This window comes from Solea senegalensis, linkage group LG3, assembly GCF_019176455.1.
Source record: "Solea senegalensis isolate Sse05_10M linkage group LG3, IFAPA_SoseM_1, whole genome shotgun sequence".
Classification (NCBI taxonomy): domain Eukaryota; kingdom Metazoa; phylum Chordata; class Actinopteri; order Pleuronectiformes; family Soleidae; genus Solea; species Solea senegalensis.
The window spans coordinates 14,558,410-14,581,101 of record NC_058023.1 but is presented as its reverse complement, the minus strand read 5'-3'; the positions used below and the strand labels follow the sequence as shown (position 1 = coordinate 14,581,101).

The 22,692-nt window shown below is 38.7% G+C and overlaps 1 protein-coding gene across 34 annotated transcripts in view; it reads right to left on the bottom strand.

The window, feature by feature from the left end:
• Window positions 1-22,692, bottom strand: part of LOC122766725 (receptor-type tyrosine-protein phosphatase delta-like) — a 315,856-nt gene that overhangs the window by 25,417 nt on the left and 267,747 nt on the right. For 4 of the 34 annotated variants that reach the window (XM_044021823.1, XM_044021830.1, XM_044021825.1 and 1 more), the window contains 19 exons: window positions 22,194-22,382; window positions 21,170-21,178; window positions 20,444-20,461; window positions 18,405-18,515; window positions 17,351-17,362; window positions 14,635-14,904; window positions 11,441-12,022; window positions 10,849-10,994; window positions 10,136-10,280; window positions 8,235-8,540; window positions 7,172-7,365; window positions 6,832-6,858; window positions 6,326-6,443; window positions 5,323-5,910; window positions 4,790-4,890; window positions 4,429-4,685; window positions 3,311-3,404; window positions 1,422-1,631; window positions 283-443 (listed from right to left, as the gene is read on the bottom strand). In XM_044021823.1, the coding sequence (XP_043877758.1) occupies window positions 283-443; window positions 1,422-1,631; window positions 3,311-3,404; window positions 4,429-4,685; window positions 4,790-4,890; window positions 5,323-5,910; window positions 6,326-6,443; window positions 6,832-6,858; window positions 7,172-7,365; window positions 8,235-8,540; window positions 10,136-10,280; window positions 10,849-10,994; window positions 11,441-12,022; window positions 14,635-14,904; window positions 17,351-17,362; window positions 18,405-18,515; window positions 20,444-20,461; window positions 21,170-21,178; window positions 22,194-22,382 (3,538 nt within the window). The remainder of the gene's footprint in view (window positions 1-282; window positions 444-1,421; window positions 1,632-3,310; window positions 3,405-4,428; window positions 4,686-4,789; window positions 4,891-5,322; window positions 5,911-6,325; window positions 6,444-6,831; window positions 6,859-7,171; window positions 7,366-8,234; window positions 8,541-10,135; window positions 10,281-10,848; window positions 10,995-11,440; window positions 12,023-14,634; window positions 14,905-17,350; window positions 17,363-18,404; window positions 18,516-20,443; window positions 20,462-21,169; window positions 21,179-22,193; window positions 22,383-22,692) is intronic. The other 30 variants (XM_044021826.1, XM_044021833.1, XM_044021827.1 and 27 more) reach the window with 17 other exon arrangements.

The window sequence follows — 22,692 nt, the reverse complement described above, 5'->3', positions numbered from 1 at the left end:
TTGGAGATAGAATTTGACATTTTGTTGCTTTAAATATGTTGTTTTATATTAATATCCTCTATGTTATTGGTCTATCGTGAAAGTTGAACATGAGTTAAAAATTAATGTATAGAAGAAATAATTTAGTGTCTATTGAGTGCACATAATGAATCATCACCTTTGAGTGAATGTGTGCCAGTATTGTATGTTCAGTATTGTCCAGGTAGTGCTACCATCTGAGATGGATTTATAAGAAATGTGAGGAGAAAAACTGTAGTGTGGACTACACTTTCATGTACTTACCTCTTGTAGAGAAGGATGGCAATGACAATGCATATGATAAAGACAACTGCTAGCACAGGGCCCACCACCCAGATGAGGCCTTCCTCCTCATCAATGATTGGCTGGGGGTCGATGTCAGCTGAAACAACTGGATCGGAGTAGGGGCTGGTTGCATACATGATCTGAGAAAGGGGAAAAGTAAATCTGCATCAATATTACATTTTTAGTCATCATATGATACTTATACATCATGGCCCCTTGCTATCACTTCTTCAAATTTTCCAAGATCTTTTCTTGCCAGTATATCACATTTAGCCTTTGACATAAGCCTATAACAACTGATATTAACCTTGTTACTCACCTGGAGATGAATATTATAGAGATTAGAATATTTAAATCGTTAGTCCTTGACTTGACTTGAGTTAATTTGCCCCCACTACGGAGCATATCAAGTATCTGACAAAGACAGCATGACCAACATTACAAATTAAAAGCCAATTTCAAGTTTTGCTGTGTAATTTCTGCTAAGCTGCAATCAAAATTATCTTCAGTATCTTGCCCTATGCAGGAGCCTTGATTGAACCTTTTCACATTCTCAGAGAAGATTAAAAAAATGGTCTTGTGGGAAGAAAATATATGCTTCAGTGGGCAAATTAGAGATTTCCCTCTGTCCATCATTATCATTTTTGCTCTACCTGAACTCAGAGTTTGTGGAGAGAGTGTGTGAGGCAGCACTATAGACCCTGCAGCTCATCAAATCCATCATCTCACCTGCAGGCGCATATAATCACGCGGCTTTCCGGTCTTCCGTCCAGACAGACACATACACATGAGCTGCAGCAGAGATAAGGTAGACTGCACGCAGGACGCAATTAAAGAGGAGCACTGTTATCAAGCTAGTCTTGATCGGCTAAGGTCTTAAGGGGTTTTTCTCCCTACAGCAAGAAGGGTCAGCAGCAGCTTTAAGTTTTTAAGACGAAGTCTCACAAGGGCTGAGAGTAAGACATACAACCAGAATCAAATCACCCTCCAAAATGATGTGGTGAATTTAAACCTCTCTGCAGAGGAAAACACATTCAGTTTTTCACATCATTATCAAGGGACATGTCATAGGAATGAAAACTGAGACAATGAACGTGTGAGAAAGTGAGCAGACTTACGTTTTCAGACATTTCCAAAACAGCGAGCACAAAGAATATGTACTCCTGGCCATTCTGAAGTTGTTTGTTTGGAAAGTCCCCGTACATTTTGCCATCTCCAAGAGTGAATTCTTTCGGCAGAACTTTGTAGTAGGCAGCGATATAGGCTTTGGGTTCTGCCTGCCTGCGGAACCGAAGGCCTCTGCTAGTTTGGTTTATCTCCTTCAGAAGCTATAGAGAGGAGTAGGGAAAGGAGACAGCTGATAAAACATGCAGACTTATTCCAGCACCCACATAAGAAAGACATCTACACAAACTGAATCTGTCTATCAGGATCTTCTTTTCTTGTGATTGCTAAGCTGAAATGCTGATGCATAAAGCGCAGCATTTCAGAAAAGATCAATGACTTATTTCATGTGTATTTGGACTACAAACGATTGTGTGATTAAAAGATTGTGTGATTTTCCCGCGTACAAAACAGTTGAGGATTATCCAGCAGCTTCAAACAGTAAAAAAGACTAAATTCATTTAAAACATTGCTCTTTTTTTTTTCTCTTAACGATACAATCAGCACCATTTCACTTAAACATGTTGAACATTTAATTACATTTTTGTAGGATTTGTTTTACAGCAAGCATTTGTGTGATTTATTTTTGTTTGTTTTTGTAAGACACATAAGGGACAGTACAAGAGAATAAATTACTTTGTAAATAATTTTTTCACACCACTTTTGTAATTAATTTTTTTCCACCTTAACAACAAAAATGATAGCACTAAACACACTTCAGGTATACCTGTCTTAGTCTGAATCACCTGAGTTGAAACTTACAGTACGAAGCATGGATCATAATTATGCTAATGAATTCTGAGTTTGGGTATCTGATTTACTATCTGTGCATAAATGAATGAGTGTGTGTGTGCGCGCAGGTGTCATTCACATTAGTGTGTTCCTGTGTGTGCTCTGTTTGGGCTGCTGGGCTGTTGGTGCAGCCTGATAATGTCTTCAATCATCTCTCCTGTCAACACTGCTAAATCTAGCTGCCCTTGGGAAAAGTTGTGAAAAGGTGAGTGCCAATATTGACAAACAAATAAATTCTGACAGAGGGGCGACTTTGGGGCAATCGGTCAAGGCTACAGACATGGGCCTGTAGGCACAAGCTGTAAAACCAATGGCAGATGAGACATGGTGTGTTTTCTTTTCACCCTCTGGACATCTCATATACTGTGATGTGTGTATAAAAGAAACGTTTTAAATCTTACAATTTGAAAATAATTTATCTGTCAGAGATTATGATGTAGAAATATGAACCCCTGCCAGAAATCGAACTTGCAGTAACCCGAAGGGGCAGTTTCATGACAGATACAAAATGTGTAGCATCATTAGTTTGCAATATGTCACAATTACCTCAACAATAGTTTATTAAATGTAATCACAGCTTATATATATGGATTAAAACCTTTTTTGTGCACATTTACAGTGCATTGAAAAGAGGCTGCTAAATTGTCCAAGCTGGTTTCATATAAAAGTTGTTGAGTGTTTTGTGCATATGCAGTAAGCTTTGCATGGAATGAGAAGAGACATGAAGGCCTGATGCAGCTCTTCAGGTAATTACCGCAGACACAAAGAAGAGGAGGAGGAGGAGGGGATGGGAGTTGAGTTTGCAGTGCACTTGATGGCTACTTCATGTTCTCATTTCCATATGAACAGTGTTCTCTGCAGCTATTTGAGTCAATCAGTGAGACTCATCTCCAGTTCCCTTTTAACTGCCACAGCCTATTTTTTTTCTGGTTTTGCGAAGGAATGTGTGATGAGGAAAGTGTAACAAATATGTTGTTACACTGGGTAAAACAACTAATAACTGGAATTCTGCATGATTATAACCAGCTCATAGCCATTAATCATGACATACCTCCTCCAAATTCATCTCATCGGGATTGTCCCAGGGTTTGAAAAACTTGCCGGTGCGCTGTTTTTTCAGCGGAACTACCACAATGTAATATCCCCTGCAAAATAAAAAATAAAGAATAGGATATTATTAATGTTCCAAACTAAGGTACAATATCAGGGCAACTTCAGACACGCATAGCAGAAAAAAAACACCAAACAGCTTTGCATTAGAATGAGAATCCTGTTCAACAGAAACAAACGAAAAACAAACACATATTCGTGCCATGAGAATATAATGACTTTTAATAAGTTTAAATATTATTCAGAAAAGCCAGGCAACATAGTTGCACCTCATTGAGGCCCCTCTGGGTTAATTAGGGATGCAGATACAGATACAGAATTAAAAGGATTTTCATCAGAGTGGCAAGAGAGATAATGGCCTCTGCCAGAGTTGGGCTTCCTGGTTGGGCACCGCACTAACGAGTGTTAGCCAGGAAGGCAGTGTGACAGGCTAATGGGAAACTAATTAGCTTAAGCCCTGGCATGGGGGGACAACAGGCCAAATATATCCGGCAAGATCAAAAAACCCAAGATGGGTTTGAAGCGTCAGTCTGAAAACAGATACACTGGCCTTTTGGCAACCATGGACTTTGTTGAAAGACTATAAGAGACTTTATAGGGCTTATAGGAATGTACTTAAATGACTTGTGCTGCTTTAAAGAGTAATGACTGAGGTGAAGTGGATATTACACTGAAACATTGGGATGAATATAAATTACTGTTTTGGGTAAGTTGCCCCAGACAAGTCCTAGCTGTCAAGTTAACCTGTTTGTTTCCAAACATGTAGCCCCAGTAACAAATAATGATGGGTAACATAGTAAATGGCAAATGCAATGTGTTTTTACAAATTGAATCACATTTTGCTTGACTTTCAGTCATGATTTGGTTTGTTGCACGTTATGGCCTATAACGCTGATATCCTGTTTGTTATGAAATAATACAGCTGATAAATCTGTGCAGTTTTCCAACAAAATGTAAGTTGATTTAAAGCATCAACATCTCGGGGACAGCGGTGATTTTAAACAACAATAATAACAATAATAATAATAAAGAAAATCAACATTGATACTTGGCTCTTACCTTATTCTCTCTGATGTTTGCACTGATGGTAGCTCCACAATCACCATACCGTCCGAGTTGGTCTTGCCAATCAAGTACGGTTTTGTGCGAAGGATGTCCGGGGCTGTCATGGTGGATACACGGTGCTGTAGACCTCCAGCACTGTTGCCGCGGTTGGTGAGAAGGAAGGAATACTGTGTCTCTGGTTGAAGACCCGTGATTAGCTTTTGAGTTAGCTTGCCATCGACCTCCACACTCTGGCCATTATCGTAGAGAATCTGTATGTGAATGAGTTGTGTTATGTATACATAGAAGTGCAGGTCATGGAAGTTATTTGACTAATTAATTCAATTTATGATAAAATGATCTGGACAGTGCTCACAGTGAAGGGTTGAGCTGGGTTGTAGGTGTCTGGGATTTCCCAGGTCAACCACACTGATGTCTTCATGGCTGCTTTCACGTGAAAATTTTTTGCAAACACTGCTAAAAGAAAGGGGGAGCGGGTGATTTAGACACAAAACATCCCTTTTTTTCAGATGACATTAACGGTACTACACCAGTGCTTACCTGAGAATGTCTCTGGAAAAACCAGGCTGAAATCAGTACTACACTGAACCCAACACTATAATCTTACCTTCTTACAATCTCCAACTCTTATGTTAATGACTGAGCTTTGCTTGACTGATGAGACATGAAGAGACATACATACTTACTTAATGTGAATGTTAAATCATGGTTAGATAGTGGAGACTAGGGGCAGGACAACAGTTTAGTTTACTGATTGTTTTCATAAATAATCAAGTGTCATTTTAGTTATTCCTGACAAAGCTGGGCAGGGGAAAGGACTGCGCAGGGAACAGCTGATTTTAAAAGGTAAGGAGTCGGGACTAAAAAGTTTCATGGACTGCGTCCTACCTTGATCCAAAGGCTGTGTCCTGAATTGGACACTTGGGCTATAGGGACCAGAGCCCTTGCTGGTGAAGGCACACATTTTAATATCATAAGTGGTATCTGCCTTAAGGCCATCCAGGATGACTGTTGATTCCGGAGCAGTGATGAAGAGCTCTGAGGGACTGCGTGGGCTGTTGATGTCCTTATACTGCAGCGCATATTTCACTATTTTCCCATTTTGCTCTGCCAGCAAAACAGAGTGCCAGCTAACCTGTACAGTGGAAGTGGTGGCACCCTCTGCTACAATGCTCTGAGGGTAGCCACTTGGGACATCCTCATTTGTGGTGACTTCTTTGACTGTCTCTTCTCCAAAGCCAACCTTGTTGCGCGCAGAAAGGCGGAAGGTGTATGAGGCTCCCTTGTGAATCTCTTTGGTTGTGTAATGGTTGTCCCGTTCAGGGAACTCAATGACAGTCAGAGGATCCACGTCTTTGCGACCAAAGCGGAGCCGATAGCCTAGAAGTGGCCCGTGTGTTAATGCTGGGGGATGCCACTGAAGGAGAGCTGTGCCCATGTTGGTTGTGCTGACCATTAGTCGGGGTTTGTCAGGAACTAAACACCAATGGAGAGAGAGAGACAACTTGATATGGATATGTATGAACATTTTTCTACTTAATTATATTTTATAATAGACAGCCATTCATATAATAGATTGTCTAAATGTTTCTGAATGTCTCCCATGGTGAATAAAAGATGAACAAGGCTTTCCTTTTTCTTGTTACATTAATATTTCACATTCAAATATGCCTTCAGCATGGCCATGTCATGTCGACGAGTAAGAGTCATTGTACTAAATGAGACAGCAATTAGCTGTTTCCCACTAGATAACAAGAATTATGTGCCTTGCGCTTCTTTCTCTCATTTGATCCTGTTTCACCACATTACCAGGTAGAAATACAGTTGGTTATAAACAAATAGCATATAATCAGAAAACAATAGGATATTTGTTAACAGGTGTTGATGTTACCTGCGCCAGTGGTTGTGATCAGTTTGGGTTTGCTGCGTGCACCATCGCCCTTTGTCGTATAGGCGGCTACAGTGACTGAATAAGTGGTTTCAGCCTGCAGCTCTGTGATGATCATTTCCTGTAAAAATGCGGGATTTAACTTCAAGGAGGTATACTTGCTGATTTATAGATAAAAGCAACACATTTACAAGGGGACTGCGATATCACCATTATAATCATGAAAGACACAACACACACTGTCAGTTTTCACATATAATTCACAATAGTGTTCATTTTAGTAATTTTTTTTCATCCAAATATATAACATGGCAACTTGTTTTCTCAGTGTAACCATCTAACAAACAGATGCATACATTTAGTTAGCACATGCTGTCTATTTGATCAGTTTAATTTGAATTTCCTTTGAAAAAATGTTCCAGTCAAGAACTTGCAAGTCAAATTGGGCTCAACCTGTGGTTATAATCAGGACAAGACACATGCCATTCATGTCTGAGTTAACTACTCACGTGTTCAGTTGAATCATCATATTCCCACTGATTATGATACCAGAGTGTGGAGAGAAAAGAAACAACAAATAAGGACAAGTGCATAAAATTTTCAGTGGAAAGAGAATAAACACACTCTGCTACAACCAAATATATTTGTTGGTTGATTACTGTATGTTTAGTGACATCACATTTAAACAGTCACTGCAAATTCACTTTGTTTATTGATATGCCATGAGGAAAATAAGAGTGTTTCCTACTTTTTATGAAAGTATATGCTGTAGTTCATGTTAAGGTGAGAGAGTAAAAGCAGTATTATTTGTCTAAAAGAAGAACAGGCTGGCTGAGGAGTGTGTTGTACCTGGGCATCATCAATCAGGATGTCCTTGATGACTGGCTGTCCTGTGGGCTCCCCATTAACCATCCTGACATAGTGCACCTGGTACCCTCGAATCTGACCGTGCTGCTTGGTGGGCATCGGTGAGCGCCAGATCACTTTAATTGATGAGGAGTTGACAGCCTCCACCTCAACTTTACGAGGTGGCCCACTAGGAACTGGAGGAACATCATGGGATAGAAAAAAAATGGTCAAAATTATAGAGAACCTCTCGGTACCTTTTTTAAAGTCTTGCCCAAAGTCGAAGCGCAAAACGCTGCAGTGACAAAAAAATATCACAAAAGTGCAGCAAATTGCAACAAGCACTGCATGACATCAATATTTCAACAATGGTAAGGAAAAACAGCAAAAAACAGGTCTGACAACTGACCTAATCTTTCAACATTAAAAATGGGTAGAGTGGATTTTAAAAACATGGAATAAAAGTGTGTTTTGCCAAAATAGAAAAGTGGAGCCAAAGGGGAGGCTTCAAGTTATTGAAATTCTTGAAGCACGGCAAGAAATTTGGCTATGGTGCAAGGAAAAATAAACAAAAAATGATTCTATCACATGAGGGAAGAAAAAAATCACATATGGCCCACAAAAAAAAAAAAAATCTTCCACCTTTTGTTATTCCCACTGTCCTCGACTTGTCCTTTTGACAAGTTCCAAAAAAAGTGACATGTAAAAATCCTGCCATTCAAAAACAGAGAGGATAGTTTGAAAAATGACAGTTGGGATTGGAAGTTGCAGGCCAGCAGTTGAAAATGCCATACCATGTGTTGAAATTGAGCAGCATTGTGGGGGGAAAAAATGGCAAAAATATGCTTTTGCAAAGTGAGTCAAAGACTTTCAGGCAAAAAAAAAGTGCAGTGAGAGTCCAAAACGGGGCTTAAAGTATCAAATGGCGACAGTCAGAAGCAGGTAAAGGAGGGTAGAAAAGAAGAGGGAATTGTAGATAACAGGTGAAGTTGTTAGTATTTGACGGGGTAGGTTAAAAGGGGTAGACTGGATTTTCACTTGGGGCTTTGTTTTAGCGTAAACATACCATCCTCCTCTGTGCGGATGAGCTGTGGTAGACTTTCTGGTCCTGCTCCAACATCTGTATGAGCAATGACTGTCACACGGTACTCTGTCCATTTTTCCAAGTTTTCCAAAAGGTACTGGGAGTTTTCCGGAGGGATGTTGGAGGCTTGACGAGTAGTAGTATCCTCCCCTTCAGTTGCAGTATATTGGATAGTGTATTGCGTAATGATCCCATTTTGTAATTCCACTGGGGGTGGCCACCAACTTACCAGAATACTGGTGGAGCTGGGGCTATGGCACTTGACTTCCTGAGGTGGGCCTGAGGGTTCTGGTCGGTCGGTTGGATTTGGGAGCAAGTTGTTTTTTGGTCGTTTGTTTTTTGGTAGGCCATCCATAGAGTTGGATATTTGTTTTAGAGGTGTTTTTGTTTTGATCGGGGTGATGATGATGATGATGATGATATAATTGACCATACAAAGGAAAAAAAAAAGGAAAATAAATTCACAAATAAGGAAAAAGCACAAGGACTCATGGGTAAATAAAAGTAATCAACGAAATCAGTGAATCAATAAAACATCACAATGACAAAAAAGACCAACACTTAGGTGTGCACACTGATGATGAATGAAAAGTGTTGAAAAACAGACAACCATGTGACCTACCTGTTCGATGAAAAAGACATGATATAAAAACAAAGGGAAACAAAATAATATATATCCTAATATATTATTTTTATGTTTCTTCTCAATGAAATCCTACACTTTCAAAGTAGTTCTAAGCAAACAATTCTAAAGAAATGTAGTGATAACTAAGACAAATTTGGCAAGCAGTTACCATCAATCCAAAAACATAAAGGTTGATGCTTTAACTAGTTTATAATAGAAAAATGTTGTTTTTGTCACCAACCTTTCCGAAGCCTGTTGGTTTGTGGTAAAAGCCTGATTGTACAACAGAGAACTTCCCAAGGAGACATGACTGGTTTATTAGACTCTGATAACATTGGCATGCAAGCTCTTTTTAATTAGACTCGTCAGCTACCTCAGAATATACATCTGGGCAGAGTTTGATCTTCAGACCATTATACCCACCTGATCTCTGCCCTTGTCTTTTAGAGACCTAAGATTTATGTTTTTATTTTTTGAGGTTATTTGTCACTCAAAACAAGTGAAAATTAATGGCAGTAGTTTAGTGTTGTATTAACAACCCAATCTTACTTTTCAAATGTATTTCTGTCCCATAAATCTGAGGTCTGTTGAATGCAAAGGTCACTAACTACAGACACAGTACTTGGGTTGAGCTTTCTATGAGACAGTTACTCCACAACTTTCCATTTGCTAATTGTGTTTTTCTCTTAATGAAAATGGGACATCCCTTTGATGTCCATAGATGTAGTTTTAGGCAGTGCAACTACATAGAAAGCTCACTTTTTCACATGTTTTGGGTCAATATTTATTATCAAGAGACAAGGCGTTCTAAAGGCAAACCATGCCATTTCACTCCAAAAACATTGAGTGATGCAAATGTGTGGAATTAATATTGATATGTCAAGGCTTTATCGTTCATTTAGGCCTGACTGTTTTTGCACAACAAAGATGGAGCATGTGCTTTTTTTCACAACCTTGTCTCCTGACTTCACAGGAAAGTCTGCATTGCTGTTCATGCAGCCTTTTCAAAGTGAATAATGTAAGGTCAAATACACTTCATAAAACGTATGTACTATTTAAAATATTTACACCGTAGCTATTTTCAAATGCAATCCTTTTAAGGAAAAAAAAAAGTCTTGTTTTATCAGTGTTCAAAACATTCCTGATGTTTTTGCTGCCACTTTTTGCATTTTGTAGCACACAAACAATTTGGAATGCATTTGAAAATGGGTTCTTTTGCAAACAGTGTGAACTCTGTCAGATAAGGAAGAGGACCTACGTGTCTGTGGAGTCTCTGCAGAGATCTCATTGGTATAAGCTCCAACTCCATGTTTACTACGAGCAGCCAGCCGGAAAGTATAAGTAGTGAAAGGCTTCAAGTCCTTCAGTAAGTATGTTGTTGTCGGCTCAAAACTGATTCGTTTCTGTGATGGAAAAAAAATGACACAAAAAAAGTTTGGTTCAGAATACTACAGTATGTATTCTTTTGCGTTTCTATAACGAACAGTACCAACATAATTGGCCTCAACCCTTTGATTTTTCACTACCCTTTCCTATGGGGTACCAGAGTAATGGTACGGTACAGTGTGGTGAAGCAGTTAAAAACAATCTGTGTCAATAGGGTTTCATTTAATATGCATAATTGATGAGGCATTAATGTACATAACAGTGTTAGAAGGTTTTATTTTGAAAAGCTCTTTTATAGAACTTCCTTTCAATGAAAAGTGTTTTTTTTATATATATATTGTGTTGTGAAAATGTTATATTCAGGTCAAGTCATTGCATATAAATGAAATATGGGTAACAAATGACCTACACCTATTGATATATATATAGATATAGATAAAATGTCACCCAAAATAAAAAGTCACATACATACAAGGCACATGAGTTGAATAGTGTGACATTTTCCATTTAACTCTACAATATGAACAGTGTTTGATCAGAAATTACAGGCGTGTTGCTCAAGTCATCGTGTGAGATAATATTTACCTCCTCTTTGTCGTCCCTCTTCCTATACATAAGTTCATATCCTGTGATTTGATTTTCTTGTCCAGTCTGTGCAGGGGCAATCCATGAGAGTAAGATGCTTGTTTCTGATTTGGCTTCTCCCTTAAATTCAGTTGGTTGAGAGGGAACTGGAATTAAAGTGAAGGGATAAATTCATTACTTTTACACATCTTGCAATGTTACAGTCATAAACTTTGTGGAAAGGCTTATTGCCACAAGAGGCACATTGTATTCCAGAAAATGTAGTAATTCTTTCAGCCTCATTAGTACAGCCGAGACGAAGAGTTCACAGTTACCTCATGCTGGAAAAAAAAAAACTTTTTCATGAGAAGTAAACAAGAAAACTTTTGAATTTAGTTGAATATTTTCATAAAAGGTAAAAAAAAATCCATCTTAAGAAAGCCAGTGGAAGTGTATGTTGACAGCTTGAAGTTGTATATTTACTGCTGTGGTTAAAAAATCGAAACCCACTAATGAGGATCAATGACTAAAGATGGTGCTTTGTGACATCCCAAAATTGAGAATGTTTTATGCTTTAAATTTGTTTATTTTTTTTGTATTAAGTCATACTCACCTCCAGTCTTTGCAATGATTTGAAGGTCTGTGGAAAGGGGACCATCACCAACTGAGGTGTAGGCCAGGACCTTGATGTAGTAGGTCTTATTAGGGATGAGTCCTTGGATGGTGACAAAGTTAGAACCCCGAACGATCTGTTTTTCCCAGAGGTTGACATGCTGGGCAGAATCCATGGTGTAGTAGACTCTATAGCCCATGATCTGTCCATTAGGCTCCTCCGGTTCATCCCAGTGAATAACAGCTGTGGTGGTACTCAGCATGTGACCTCTGACCTGCCTTGGCGCCGTGCTGGGTGCCTGTTCAGCTGTTTTGGCCTCGATGCTCTCGCTGGGTGGGCCCCGTCCGATGTTGTTCACAGCCACAACCCGAAACTCGTAGTCAGAGTACGGGCTGAGGCCCCCCACGCTGTACCGAGTGGTGGCCACACCATCGATCTCCTTGTACAAGTCCTCCGAGAACTTGGACTTGTGTTGGATGATGTAGTAGGAGACCGGCTCAGGATTGCCAGAGTCCCAGGTCAGCGTTATGCTGGTAGCTGTACGCTCTGTCACCACAGGAATGCCAGGAGCCTTGGGCAATGCTGTGATGATAATCATTACATAAATATTAATAAATATGCAAATTACATTGCAGCCATATCAAAGTTATGTCTCTGAGTAATTTATGTCATAGTCCATAGAGACTTTATTTTAATTTGTTGATGGTTGAATAATATTGATTGCACTCATTTATCAGCCCACTGTGCTTGATACTGATGATATAAAGTATATCTGGAGCCTTAAGAGACCGACAAGTCATGTGCTATGTATTAGCTAGGGGATAATGGTGTATTGTTACTATTTCACTTACATAGTTTACATTTGTTCAAGAAAAAGTGCATATTTTGTAGTATTTTGTGAGATATGTCTAAAAAAAACCTTGCATATACCATAGCTGGAAATGCTGTTGCCTTTAATCTCAGGTTTCCCAGTGTTTATCACTTTAATAATTTAACAGGTAAATTTATTGCTTTAATTCCCCGCGCTGTGGCACATGGCAAAGGATATCAGAGCAATAAATTGTCTTTATACACGATCTGAAGTGTGCTTCTGGGGGAGCTTGCTGCCAGATTGTTATATTGTGACTAATATCTCTATGTTATGTCTAGGAAAAACAAAGCCGAGTGTGTGTACATGACTCTATCCCTTGAGTGCACGCAAACATGGCGAGACCAGGCACGGATATCTTTTTGGTACACTGCAGTGTAGATATGATTACACTCCGATACCTGCCATGCCTTCATAGGACACCAAACAATACTCAATGTTTCATGCCCCCCTTCTCTCCTCTCACAATCAGAAATGGTTAGCTTTCTGGCTCTGTAGCACTCCAGCTGAGAGATAAGCACTTCACTATATTCTTAATCTGACATCTAATGCACTGAAGCTGGTGCCAGGGCTTGTCTAAGACATCCATGAATCCTCCATATATGACTTATCATGGCAGTGAAATGTAAATAACTTTCTTTAAAGCAGTGCGTGTAGTCTCTGCTTGGATACTTTACCACAAAATAAACCAACTTAAATGTATGTATTTTTAAACTAGAGAATTTATTTTTAAAATTGCAGTGGGATTGCAAGGAACATTACCAAAATAACCGGCTCTAACCCTTAGATTTTTTGCTACCCTTTCCTATGGGGTACCAGAGTAATGGTACGGTGCAGTACTGTATGGGTGGAGCTAGACCCACGCCATTCAGCTGATTGGGCGACAGAAAAGCGACACTAGTGCAGAAACTAGTGCACCTTCAATGCCTGCAGTCTATTCAAAAGCTCTTGTTGAGACAAACAGCCACAAAACAAGCTGCTGGATGTCCTCATTGTTGTCTGTTGTGTCAAATGTTGTTGTTCCTTGTCTGTGCAGCGGTACAACGTCATGCTACATATCTTGCTTTGTGTTATTGACCATAAGTGGGATAGGTCAGTTTATATTGTGGTCTATGGAGAAGCTGGATGGTTTTCCTCTTACTCAGAGAGTCGCAGATCAAATTCAGTAAGTCATTTTGCTTTGGTAGTCACATTTTATGCAACAGACACAGCCACAGACACATTTGTTTAGGTTCTGGTGGAAAATCATGTACGGAGAGTGAAATTTGTGAGCTGCAGAGCCAGTTGAATTGAGAATTCATCATCCACTCATCCATTTTTTTACTGTAACTGTGGCAAATCTGTGAAGTTCAAAAAAAGAAAAAGCTGAAATGAGGGATGAATGTTTTGAAGGTGGAATGACGCTTCTGCATTGAAGCAGCCTACATGGAACCAGCAAGTAGTAGAAAATGAGTTTGTCTGAAGTGCATTTCAAAAAAATTTGAATGAGAAATTGTCCTTGAACAAGTGAAACATTTTTGCAAAGTATTAAATATTCCCAAACCCTGACTGAATAATGCCCTAACTGGGCTGAACATGAATGTAGTTTCTAGTTAACAGACAAATCAGCGGAATGGCATGTGGTGGGAGGAAGAGAACTGCTATATGTGAACCTCTGTGAAGTCCTCCTACTGGGTTGTTTATCAACTACAGATGCATAAGATTAAAGGCCTTTGCACAACGGACGCATTTTTTTCCCATGCTATTTATTCATACGTTTGAAATATATCTAACATGTCCCATCAACTCAGCATTCACATCAGCTGCGTAATTTCGTCACGCGAAATTGTGACCGCTATTTTTCCGGGTCGTGGTCAATTTTCCCAAGCTTATTTTTCTGCCCAATTCACAGCTAATCAATCAGAACAAGTGTTGTTCATGATGTACAGTCCAATCATTTAACACAGTGGCCGATCGTTCGATTGTGTTTGTTTCCCAAAACCCTGTTCTTTTTAATGAACAGGAAAAAAACTCTAGAACAATTACAAGACATGTGCAATGGAGCTTCAGTGCGATGGTGTATGTAAATCAAGCTTCAAAATGGATTTTACTGATGTTCACTCTGAGATGCTGTCTCCGCAGCAGCAGCTGCCTGTGCGTATGAAGCCTCCTCTGGCCGCAGACTGTGATGCAATTTTTTTCCCCTTGTCCTCATAACTTATTTGTTTCTTCGCATCGTTCTTGATGCGCGTGGGAGGGTGCGTCGTAATTTGCATCTGCATTATCCGCACTTTTGCAACGCGTCGGGTGTGCAAAGATCTTAAAGAGAAATAAGGTGCAGCCCTACCTTTGACTGTTATCTGTGCCACATCCTCTATCACCCCCAGGGTTGACATTGCCACACATGTGTAGTTGGCTGACTGCCGCACGTCTGTAAGCTCGAGAACATTTCGTCCAATCGGCATGTCGTCCTCTGGTGTGAGGTCCTCAGCACCCAGCATCCACTTGACGTATGGCATAGGAGAGCCCACTGCCACACATGTGATATTAACGCTGCCGCCGGGCATGATCTCATTGTCTGTAGGTGGAATGGAGAATCGCGGTGGCACTCGGCGCACTGAAAAAGAACCACAGCATGATGTGAAAAACGAGCAGAAAATGTAATATTCAGTATTAACACTGTAACAGTGATGATTTAACATGCATACTTATGTCATAAAAACACTAACAAAATCAATCAACTTTAAGTGTAACATAAAAATCTTAATGGACATCCTATCTTAATTATGTTTTATTGCTTGATGAGAATTATGACATTTCAACACATTTAATCCAAGGCTTGAAAATTTCAATGGTAAATGAATTAACACCAACACGACCGACATGCAGAAAATACTTCAAAACTGCACAAAGTGCTGAAGAGACGACAGCACTCCACAGTTGTGTGCAGAGAAACAACTTTTTAGGCTGTGTACTTCCAGCTGATGTGAGATAATGTGCCACATCACATCCTCGCATCACACAAACAACAACAATAATAGTTTTAAAAGTCATACACAAAACAAAAGGATTTTTTTTTCCTTAATCCTCTTGTTTTTAGGCTCAGTTCAAAGTAGAGCTGTCAAATTTTATGCATTCACACTTTGAATCAAGTTCAGAGTGATAAGTCTTTTTTTTTTTTTTTTACTGTCACCGATAGGAACATGTGTCAAGAGTTTCTGGTGATCACGTATGTCGTAAAAAAAAAAGGAAGAGGTAAAATTCTGCAGTAAAACAACACTGGTAATATCTTTTCAATGCACAAAATACGAATACAAAACAAGATGCACATGGTTGCTGCTTGTGCAATAATTGTAGTTTTGTGCTAAACACTTATTACCGGAATGTCTTGGTTTAATAGAAATGTGGTACATATTGTGACTCGGATAGTTTTCCGAACACACATTACAGTCACTGGATTTGAATGCATGTCATTTGACAGCTCTATTAAATACACATTCAAAACAGTCTCAAATTTAAATAAAGTCACTCTTAAATTAACATAAAACCATCCATAATGCACATAAATAGCCTTTTAGAGGAGAGCAAGAGTTCATCATGCACACAAGAACAAAATGTGACTTTGTGAGACAACCAGGTGAGGGAGTCAGAGGGAAGAGGGCTGCAGGGCCAAGATAAACAGTAAAAAGGGTCAGAGGAAAGAAGTGTTTTTGCAGAGTGAACTAAAGGGGTTAGTCTAGTTTCAGTGTTCCATTTCTGTAAGTACTGCAAGTGCAAGCTAAGGATCATAGAGTTAAAAACTATGACATTCAAGGACAAATTTCCAGGTTTTTATACAAAATAAGAGCATACAGTTTTAAACTGATTACAGTTGACATGGCTTTGTTTGCTTGTCAAATTCTTCACTGACCCTTGCGGATAATGTCATTCACATAATTCTAAATATGTATTGCCATAAAACGGTTGCTGCTTGGTAAACAGTACTGAGATACTTAACTAGTTGTTTTTGCAGGTATTCGCAATATGACTGCAACAAAGGCACATGGTTATTGTTGCCTGCTACTAATTCACATAGCCCATTCCTTTGCAGCAGACTGCTGCTCTCCAGAGAGGAAATATGGGGGAACTGCTTGCATTATTAAATACAACGTTTCTCTCGCTCAATATTTAATTAATAACCAATTGGATCATACTCCCCAAAGACATAATATTATCCTTGTCGTTTGAATATCATTACATTTGTCAAGTCTTGTGAATAACACTATAAATACATATTTTTTTCATGACTTCCCGCTCATGCTATCCTCTCCTGTCCTCATCAGAGGAAGTGTATAATCTCTGTGGGCAAGGTTGTTTTAACAGCTTGGTACTTTCCTTTAGTGCCAATTACAACAAAAGATGGATTTTTTGGTTAAGCCTATATATATTATCTTTAACAAAGTTTAACAGAAGAGGGAGCTAATTTGAAGAGGAAATTTAAAGGTAGTGAAGCTTAAATGGCTATATGGAGAGAAACATTAACATACTAATGACGAAGCTTTGTAGAAAAGAAGGTATTAGATGCAGGAAGCAATAGAAATCAAGTGCGTTTGTCCTGACTCTCAAATTGTATAACATAACACAACACTTCATTCTTAAAAAGAAGTTATTCTCTTACGTTTATTTGATGATTTTTTATTCTCCACATTACTTAATGTGTTGTTTATTATTAATCATTTGTGACATGCAAGAACACTGAGAGGGTAAGGGCTGGGGAAAAGGGAGCACATGCACAAACAGGTGACCATGCAAATAGGCCCTCAGACAGATGCAAATATGGTCCCTGCCACCCCACCTCAAAGACGCAAACATGCATCGGCATTCTGACAAGAGCGAAGGGCATAATTATGGGGAACATGAACAGTGAATGTGCAACATATATAGAATGATATCAGTAATATGGAGTAAAGAAAGTTATGCACCTGTGGTTTTATTTGAATGTCTTTAAAAGATGATACATTTGTGGGAAAACAAATGAACTCATTTCTGTTTGTGTGGTGTTGAAAAAGTAAAAACACACCAACCTTCTCGCAGCTCTGAGGGATGTAGGGAATTTGATGCAGAACAAAATAAAAAAATAAAAATAAAAAAAGGAAAGGAGAAAAACAAGGGAAACACAGAGAGTAAAAAGGCCATGTTTTAGGTGTTCAGATGCGACTTGAACAATTCGAAGGACCTTATATGTACTGTGCAGGGAGCCCCTTGTATGTCCCTCACTCCCAAATTACAAAACTCCTACCAGTCAGAGCTCAAATATGTAAAAAAGCATTACTTTTGACAAAAATTCTGCCTAAGCCATGTGGTTAGCTTACTCTGATAATTGAATGTATGTTTTCTTTTATTTACATATAAAGTTTGGTCTCTGGATAATAGCTAATAATTATGAAAGCTAACCACATGACTAAAGCACATTTAATATTAAGAGAATAAAAATGAAGACAAAAATAGTTTATCGGCTACACATACACATTTAAAGAGAAATAAGATCATACATATATAATATGTGAAAATCGTACCTAATGAGGTTTTCACAAGTGTATGTACCATTAAAAGAATGAGAGATCACAGCCAACTTTAACTGTTTTTTACAAGCTAACAACCTTTTATAATTAGAGTTGTACACTGTTAATAACAAATGTAGTGTGATTAAATGTGTCCTTCCAATGTTGATCAGTGGGGAGGAAAAAAAAAAGGCCAGAAAGGATCTGGTCACTGCTGGGAAAGAGTTGGGAATGATGGAGGAGGACTGTCCACCTTTTACTCCAACCATCAGCTTTGAAAGGCAATTAGTAGATAAACACAGCAAGCAGTCTCATTATTGGTGTTGGACTCGGGATAATATAAAGGACCAGAAACACATAAAGATCAGATACTGTAGGTTCAACCAGTGCAGGTCAGTCAAGTGCAACACATAAGCAAACAAAAAAACAAACAAATGGCATACTTACAATGACCTCACAGGCTATGGCCCCTGTGGACTTTTTTGGCTGATTTAAAGATTTCTCATGAATTTATGAGGCAAGAATCATATGAGGCAAGTGCTCGATGAACACAGCGGCAATAATATGCGTTTCTTACCTCTGACATAAAGATTTGCTGGGGCAGAGTAACGTGTTCCACCGTTGTTGGTCGCCACACACTCATACTTTCCCTGGTCGGACTCTTCGCTCTGCTCTATCTGGAGGGCTCCTGGTTGGGAATAGCAAATGGGGTAGCAGGGTTTGTTTTGTTAAAAATGATGGTGTTTGCATCACGTTCACAAGCAAAAATAATAAGGAAATAAGTCGTTTGACCTGAAGGAGGCCAACATCAGCCACCTTCATTTTTAGTTTGGCTGTGTCCTTTCAAGCTTCAGTTGTCGGGCAGTTTGAGAAAAGTCATAATTGAGCATTATAAAATAAACTGCATGATAATGTTTTAGCTGTAACTATAAACTCTGTATTTTAAAGTTTATCCCTCTCCATTATCACAGCCTGATCCATTTGTTGATGTAAAATCAAGACTGTCGTTCTTTTCTAGTCATGCAAGACGATATTTTGTTCCTCTTAACACGCCTAAAGTAAGAAGAAGAGAAAATAAAAAATAACATCAAAGTATTCAAATTTACATATACCCTCATTTCAATTCTGTCTCTGATACATATACTATTAAAGCTACTTCAATAAAAAGACATTCATCCTAAAACGAATGCAAAAAAAAAAGTTCCACTTTAAAGACTAGGGGCAAGCCTGTCAATATACAACATGTCACTGGACTGGTCAATATGGGAATGAGTGATACTGCTTCAGGGAAACATGGATCAAACAAAAGAGGTTTACAGTATAAGAAAGCAGCATAACAAGGGAGAACAAGTGAAAGAAAGAAATTTAGGTATGAATTTTAGCATATTCAATCACAGATCAAGTCTAGTGTTCACCTAATAGAATAATTTTGGACTTCATCTAGGTGAAGGTTACTCTCAAAAAAATGCAGCGCACAGAAAAAAATTGAAAAATGCTGCTTTTATGTGAGGGAAAAAAAGTTTATTGAAGTTTTATGTAAGGCAAAACCAACATATAACCCTCAATAACAAAAGTTTGACATGCATGTCTTAACAAGAAATGTATGTCGGCACAACTTACAACCTTCTGACAACCCTTAGCTGAAAAATAAAATGCAGTTGCATTAGAAGACAAAATTCAAAATATCAGCCTGAGCCGACAAGAAAATAACCAACCACTGCTTTAGCTTGTAAAAGCTACAAAAGACACCCATAAAAATCCACCAATGGGATCAGCAGTGTGGTGTCACATGACCCAGGGAAAAATGGCTTTAAGCATCAACAACTCTCCAGCTCCATGTCACACGGCAAAAATGAGCAAATCGGGTCCTCGCCAGACTCTACTGATTGCCTTCCCAAACCCTGAAGAAAAAAAAAGTCAAAAAGTAAAATATTCTTGAAACCCAAGAAAAGTAATAAAAATAGGTGAAAGAGAAAAAAGCACCGGAGAAACTTTATCAAAAAAGTAGTTGTTTGGGCTTTTTTGTAGAGGTACAGGAGAGGAAAGCAAATAGAAGAAATGGAAAAAAAATACTTTGCAAAGACAGGAAGAATTCTTTGGGAGAAAAAAGCAGAGTAGAGGCAATGTTGTCTTCAGCATGCCTGCGTGATTCCACAGCATCTGTGCATACTTTAGTGCTGAACAAGAACAGCTAAGGGGGAAAAATGCTTGGTTGTTTTAGTTGGACAAAAAGAGGGACACATGATTCGCTATGGCCAAAAAGGAAACAAAAATGAACGTAAAAAATATAGTTTAAAAAAATAATTGTCATTGGATATGCTTATTTGAGCCAGGGCAAGCATATCACAACTGAGCTAAACGGGCTCTTGAAACCAGAATACAAAGGAGTAAATAAAGCATGGACGGAAAAAGAAATAAATAAGTAAATAAAAAATGGAATACAAATTTAGTCAACAAAACAGGACAAATAAGAAGGAAGGTCCATATGAACTAATGGGATTTGGTCTTGGTAAACAGGACAGAAATGGAGGTGATTCCAAGTGAATATGAATGGGTTGACAGCAAGAATGAATTTGTATTATTTTCATTCTGTGAACGTCAGTTCAGCACTCTTACCTCTTATTGGAGTACCACCTGGGTGGATAATATGAATGCAAATAAGATTAGAAAGAAGAAGCATTAGTACGAGTAGATAGAGGCTGGGGGCTTTGGAAGAAGAATTAAATTAGATTTAACAGGGTATGTAAATAAAAGGTACTAGAGGAAAGAGAAAGGAGAGAGAAAGAGAATAAGAGTACTCTACTTGCAAAGAAAGACAGGATTCATCATAGAAAAAAATCATTGGTCAGAGAGAAGAACTTGTACATTGATGTACCACGGGGGGGTAGTGCCATTTTTGGAAGTGGTGATGGCTTCTGAAGACCATCTACTGAAGGGAAAGACTTTGAGGACTTTGTATATGAGTTTGTAAGGAGACATGAGATCCCTTTGCTTGGCCTGAGCTGATTCACCTCTCCCTCAAAGCTTGAAATTCCCACTCCTACGTTGCTGGTGTAAGTAAGTGAGTAAGTAGCTTGTCAGTGAGTCAGCGACAAACATTGTGAGGACAGATCATTACCCAGGTCAGTTTTGTGACTAAACTAAACTAGATAAATGTGACCGGGCAGCTAACAGTGGCAGGACACTTGAACAATGTGGGGTGAGGGAAGTGTGTGCGTGTGCCTGAAGTAGTAGCCCTGAAACTAATCTATCTGTTAGTAAAATGCATGCCATGCATTTTAATAGTTGTTGGAAACATGGAAATTAGTGGGGGTGATGTGTGCTTTAGAGCTAAGCACTTACCAAAGGATTCTGTAGATTTAAAAATATAGAGAGAAGAAAGACAGCATAAGAATAGGATTATATTCTTTAAGTAAGTTTAGTTAACAAGGTTTCGTTAATGCTCTACGAGAGTCAAAGTCGCACATTAGAAATAAATGTTAATTCTACACAGTTCTGTTGAAAACAAGTCAGCAAAGGTTAGCAAGACGATTTAACAAAGGACAGCTGTGAAATCTGAAGACAGGTGGTCAAACATACATGGTTTAAAATTACAAGTAGTGTTGATGTTAGCTGGCACAAAGAGCTGAAAGCTGTAATTTATTTAACATGTTTAGTATATTAGGGTATATTGGGATAAGTCAAAGGCAAATAAAAACAAAGTAAGTTCAAAGAATCAAGGGGTAAGGGGAAAGCCTTATGAAGTTTTACGCACTACTGTGGCTGTTTAGTGTCCATAATGAAAGGTTTTTTTCTTTGACATAAAGAAGATTCTTTTGTAAAGCAAATGTTTATTGAAATTTGTTTTACTGACTCATTTCATGTTCAAATATCAAATATAAAATAATGTGCACTTCTTTCACATGAAGCCAAATGTTGAGTAATAATTGTAAAAAAAAAAACAAGAAACAAAAAGTATGGATCCAAAATAACTGCACCATTACAGTGGAAAGAAAATCAACTCAATACAGCAAAAGAAGTTATTGTAAAAAGTCACAGCAGTGAGCAATGAGGGCAGAGGTTAGCGCAGAAGCCAGCAAAAACAGAGGGGGAAACAATCCCAACAGCCCATGACAATACTGGAAGACAAAGGGAAACACACATACAGACAAAACACACCAGGGAATACAGGGAGTGAAGGACAGGAAATAGTAGAGACAATGCCATTACCTACAAAATAAAAAGCCAAATGGGAAGTTAAATTATGGGAAGGAAGAAGAAGGATGAAAGACCAGAGGAGACAATAGGGGGAGCAGATCAGATAGAGAAAACAAGAAAAAAAAGACACTCCCTTTTGTAATTTAGTTTCCAGCCGAGAAAACCCTACCTGATCTGAGCTGTTTAATGCGCCCGTTGTTGTTGGTGGTGTTGACAGGGAGGAAGTCTTTGAACCAGGAGATGTCTGGATCAGGGTTGCCACTGGCAGCACAGAGCATGGTGGCAGTGCGTGTGCGCTCCACCACTTTCAACTGTGGACCCATGTCTATGGTGGGGAAACCAGGGGGCAGCTGGTCCTCTGAAAATAGTTGGAAAAGATGGAGAAGCAGAGGTGAGACTGAGCAACTTCAGGTTCCCTTGCAAATCCTGTGTTTGTGTGGGGAGAAAGCCAAATTGATATCTAAAGCAAATAAGAGACAATTATTATATTACTTTTTGCCAAACTCAAACATGCCTTTGTATGTTTGAAAATGTAGTTTATTATAAAGAAAGAATAGGTTCCCTTATAATCGTTTAGATTCAACCCACACTACAACGCAAACATGTGCACCATAATCTTAAGGGCAACAGCAAAGAGTCAACTGGCAATTTTGTTCCCTTCAAGGTAA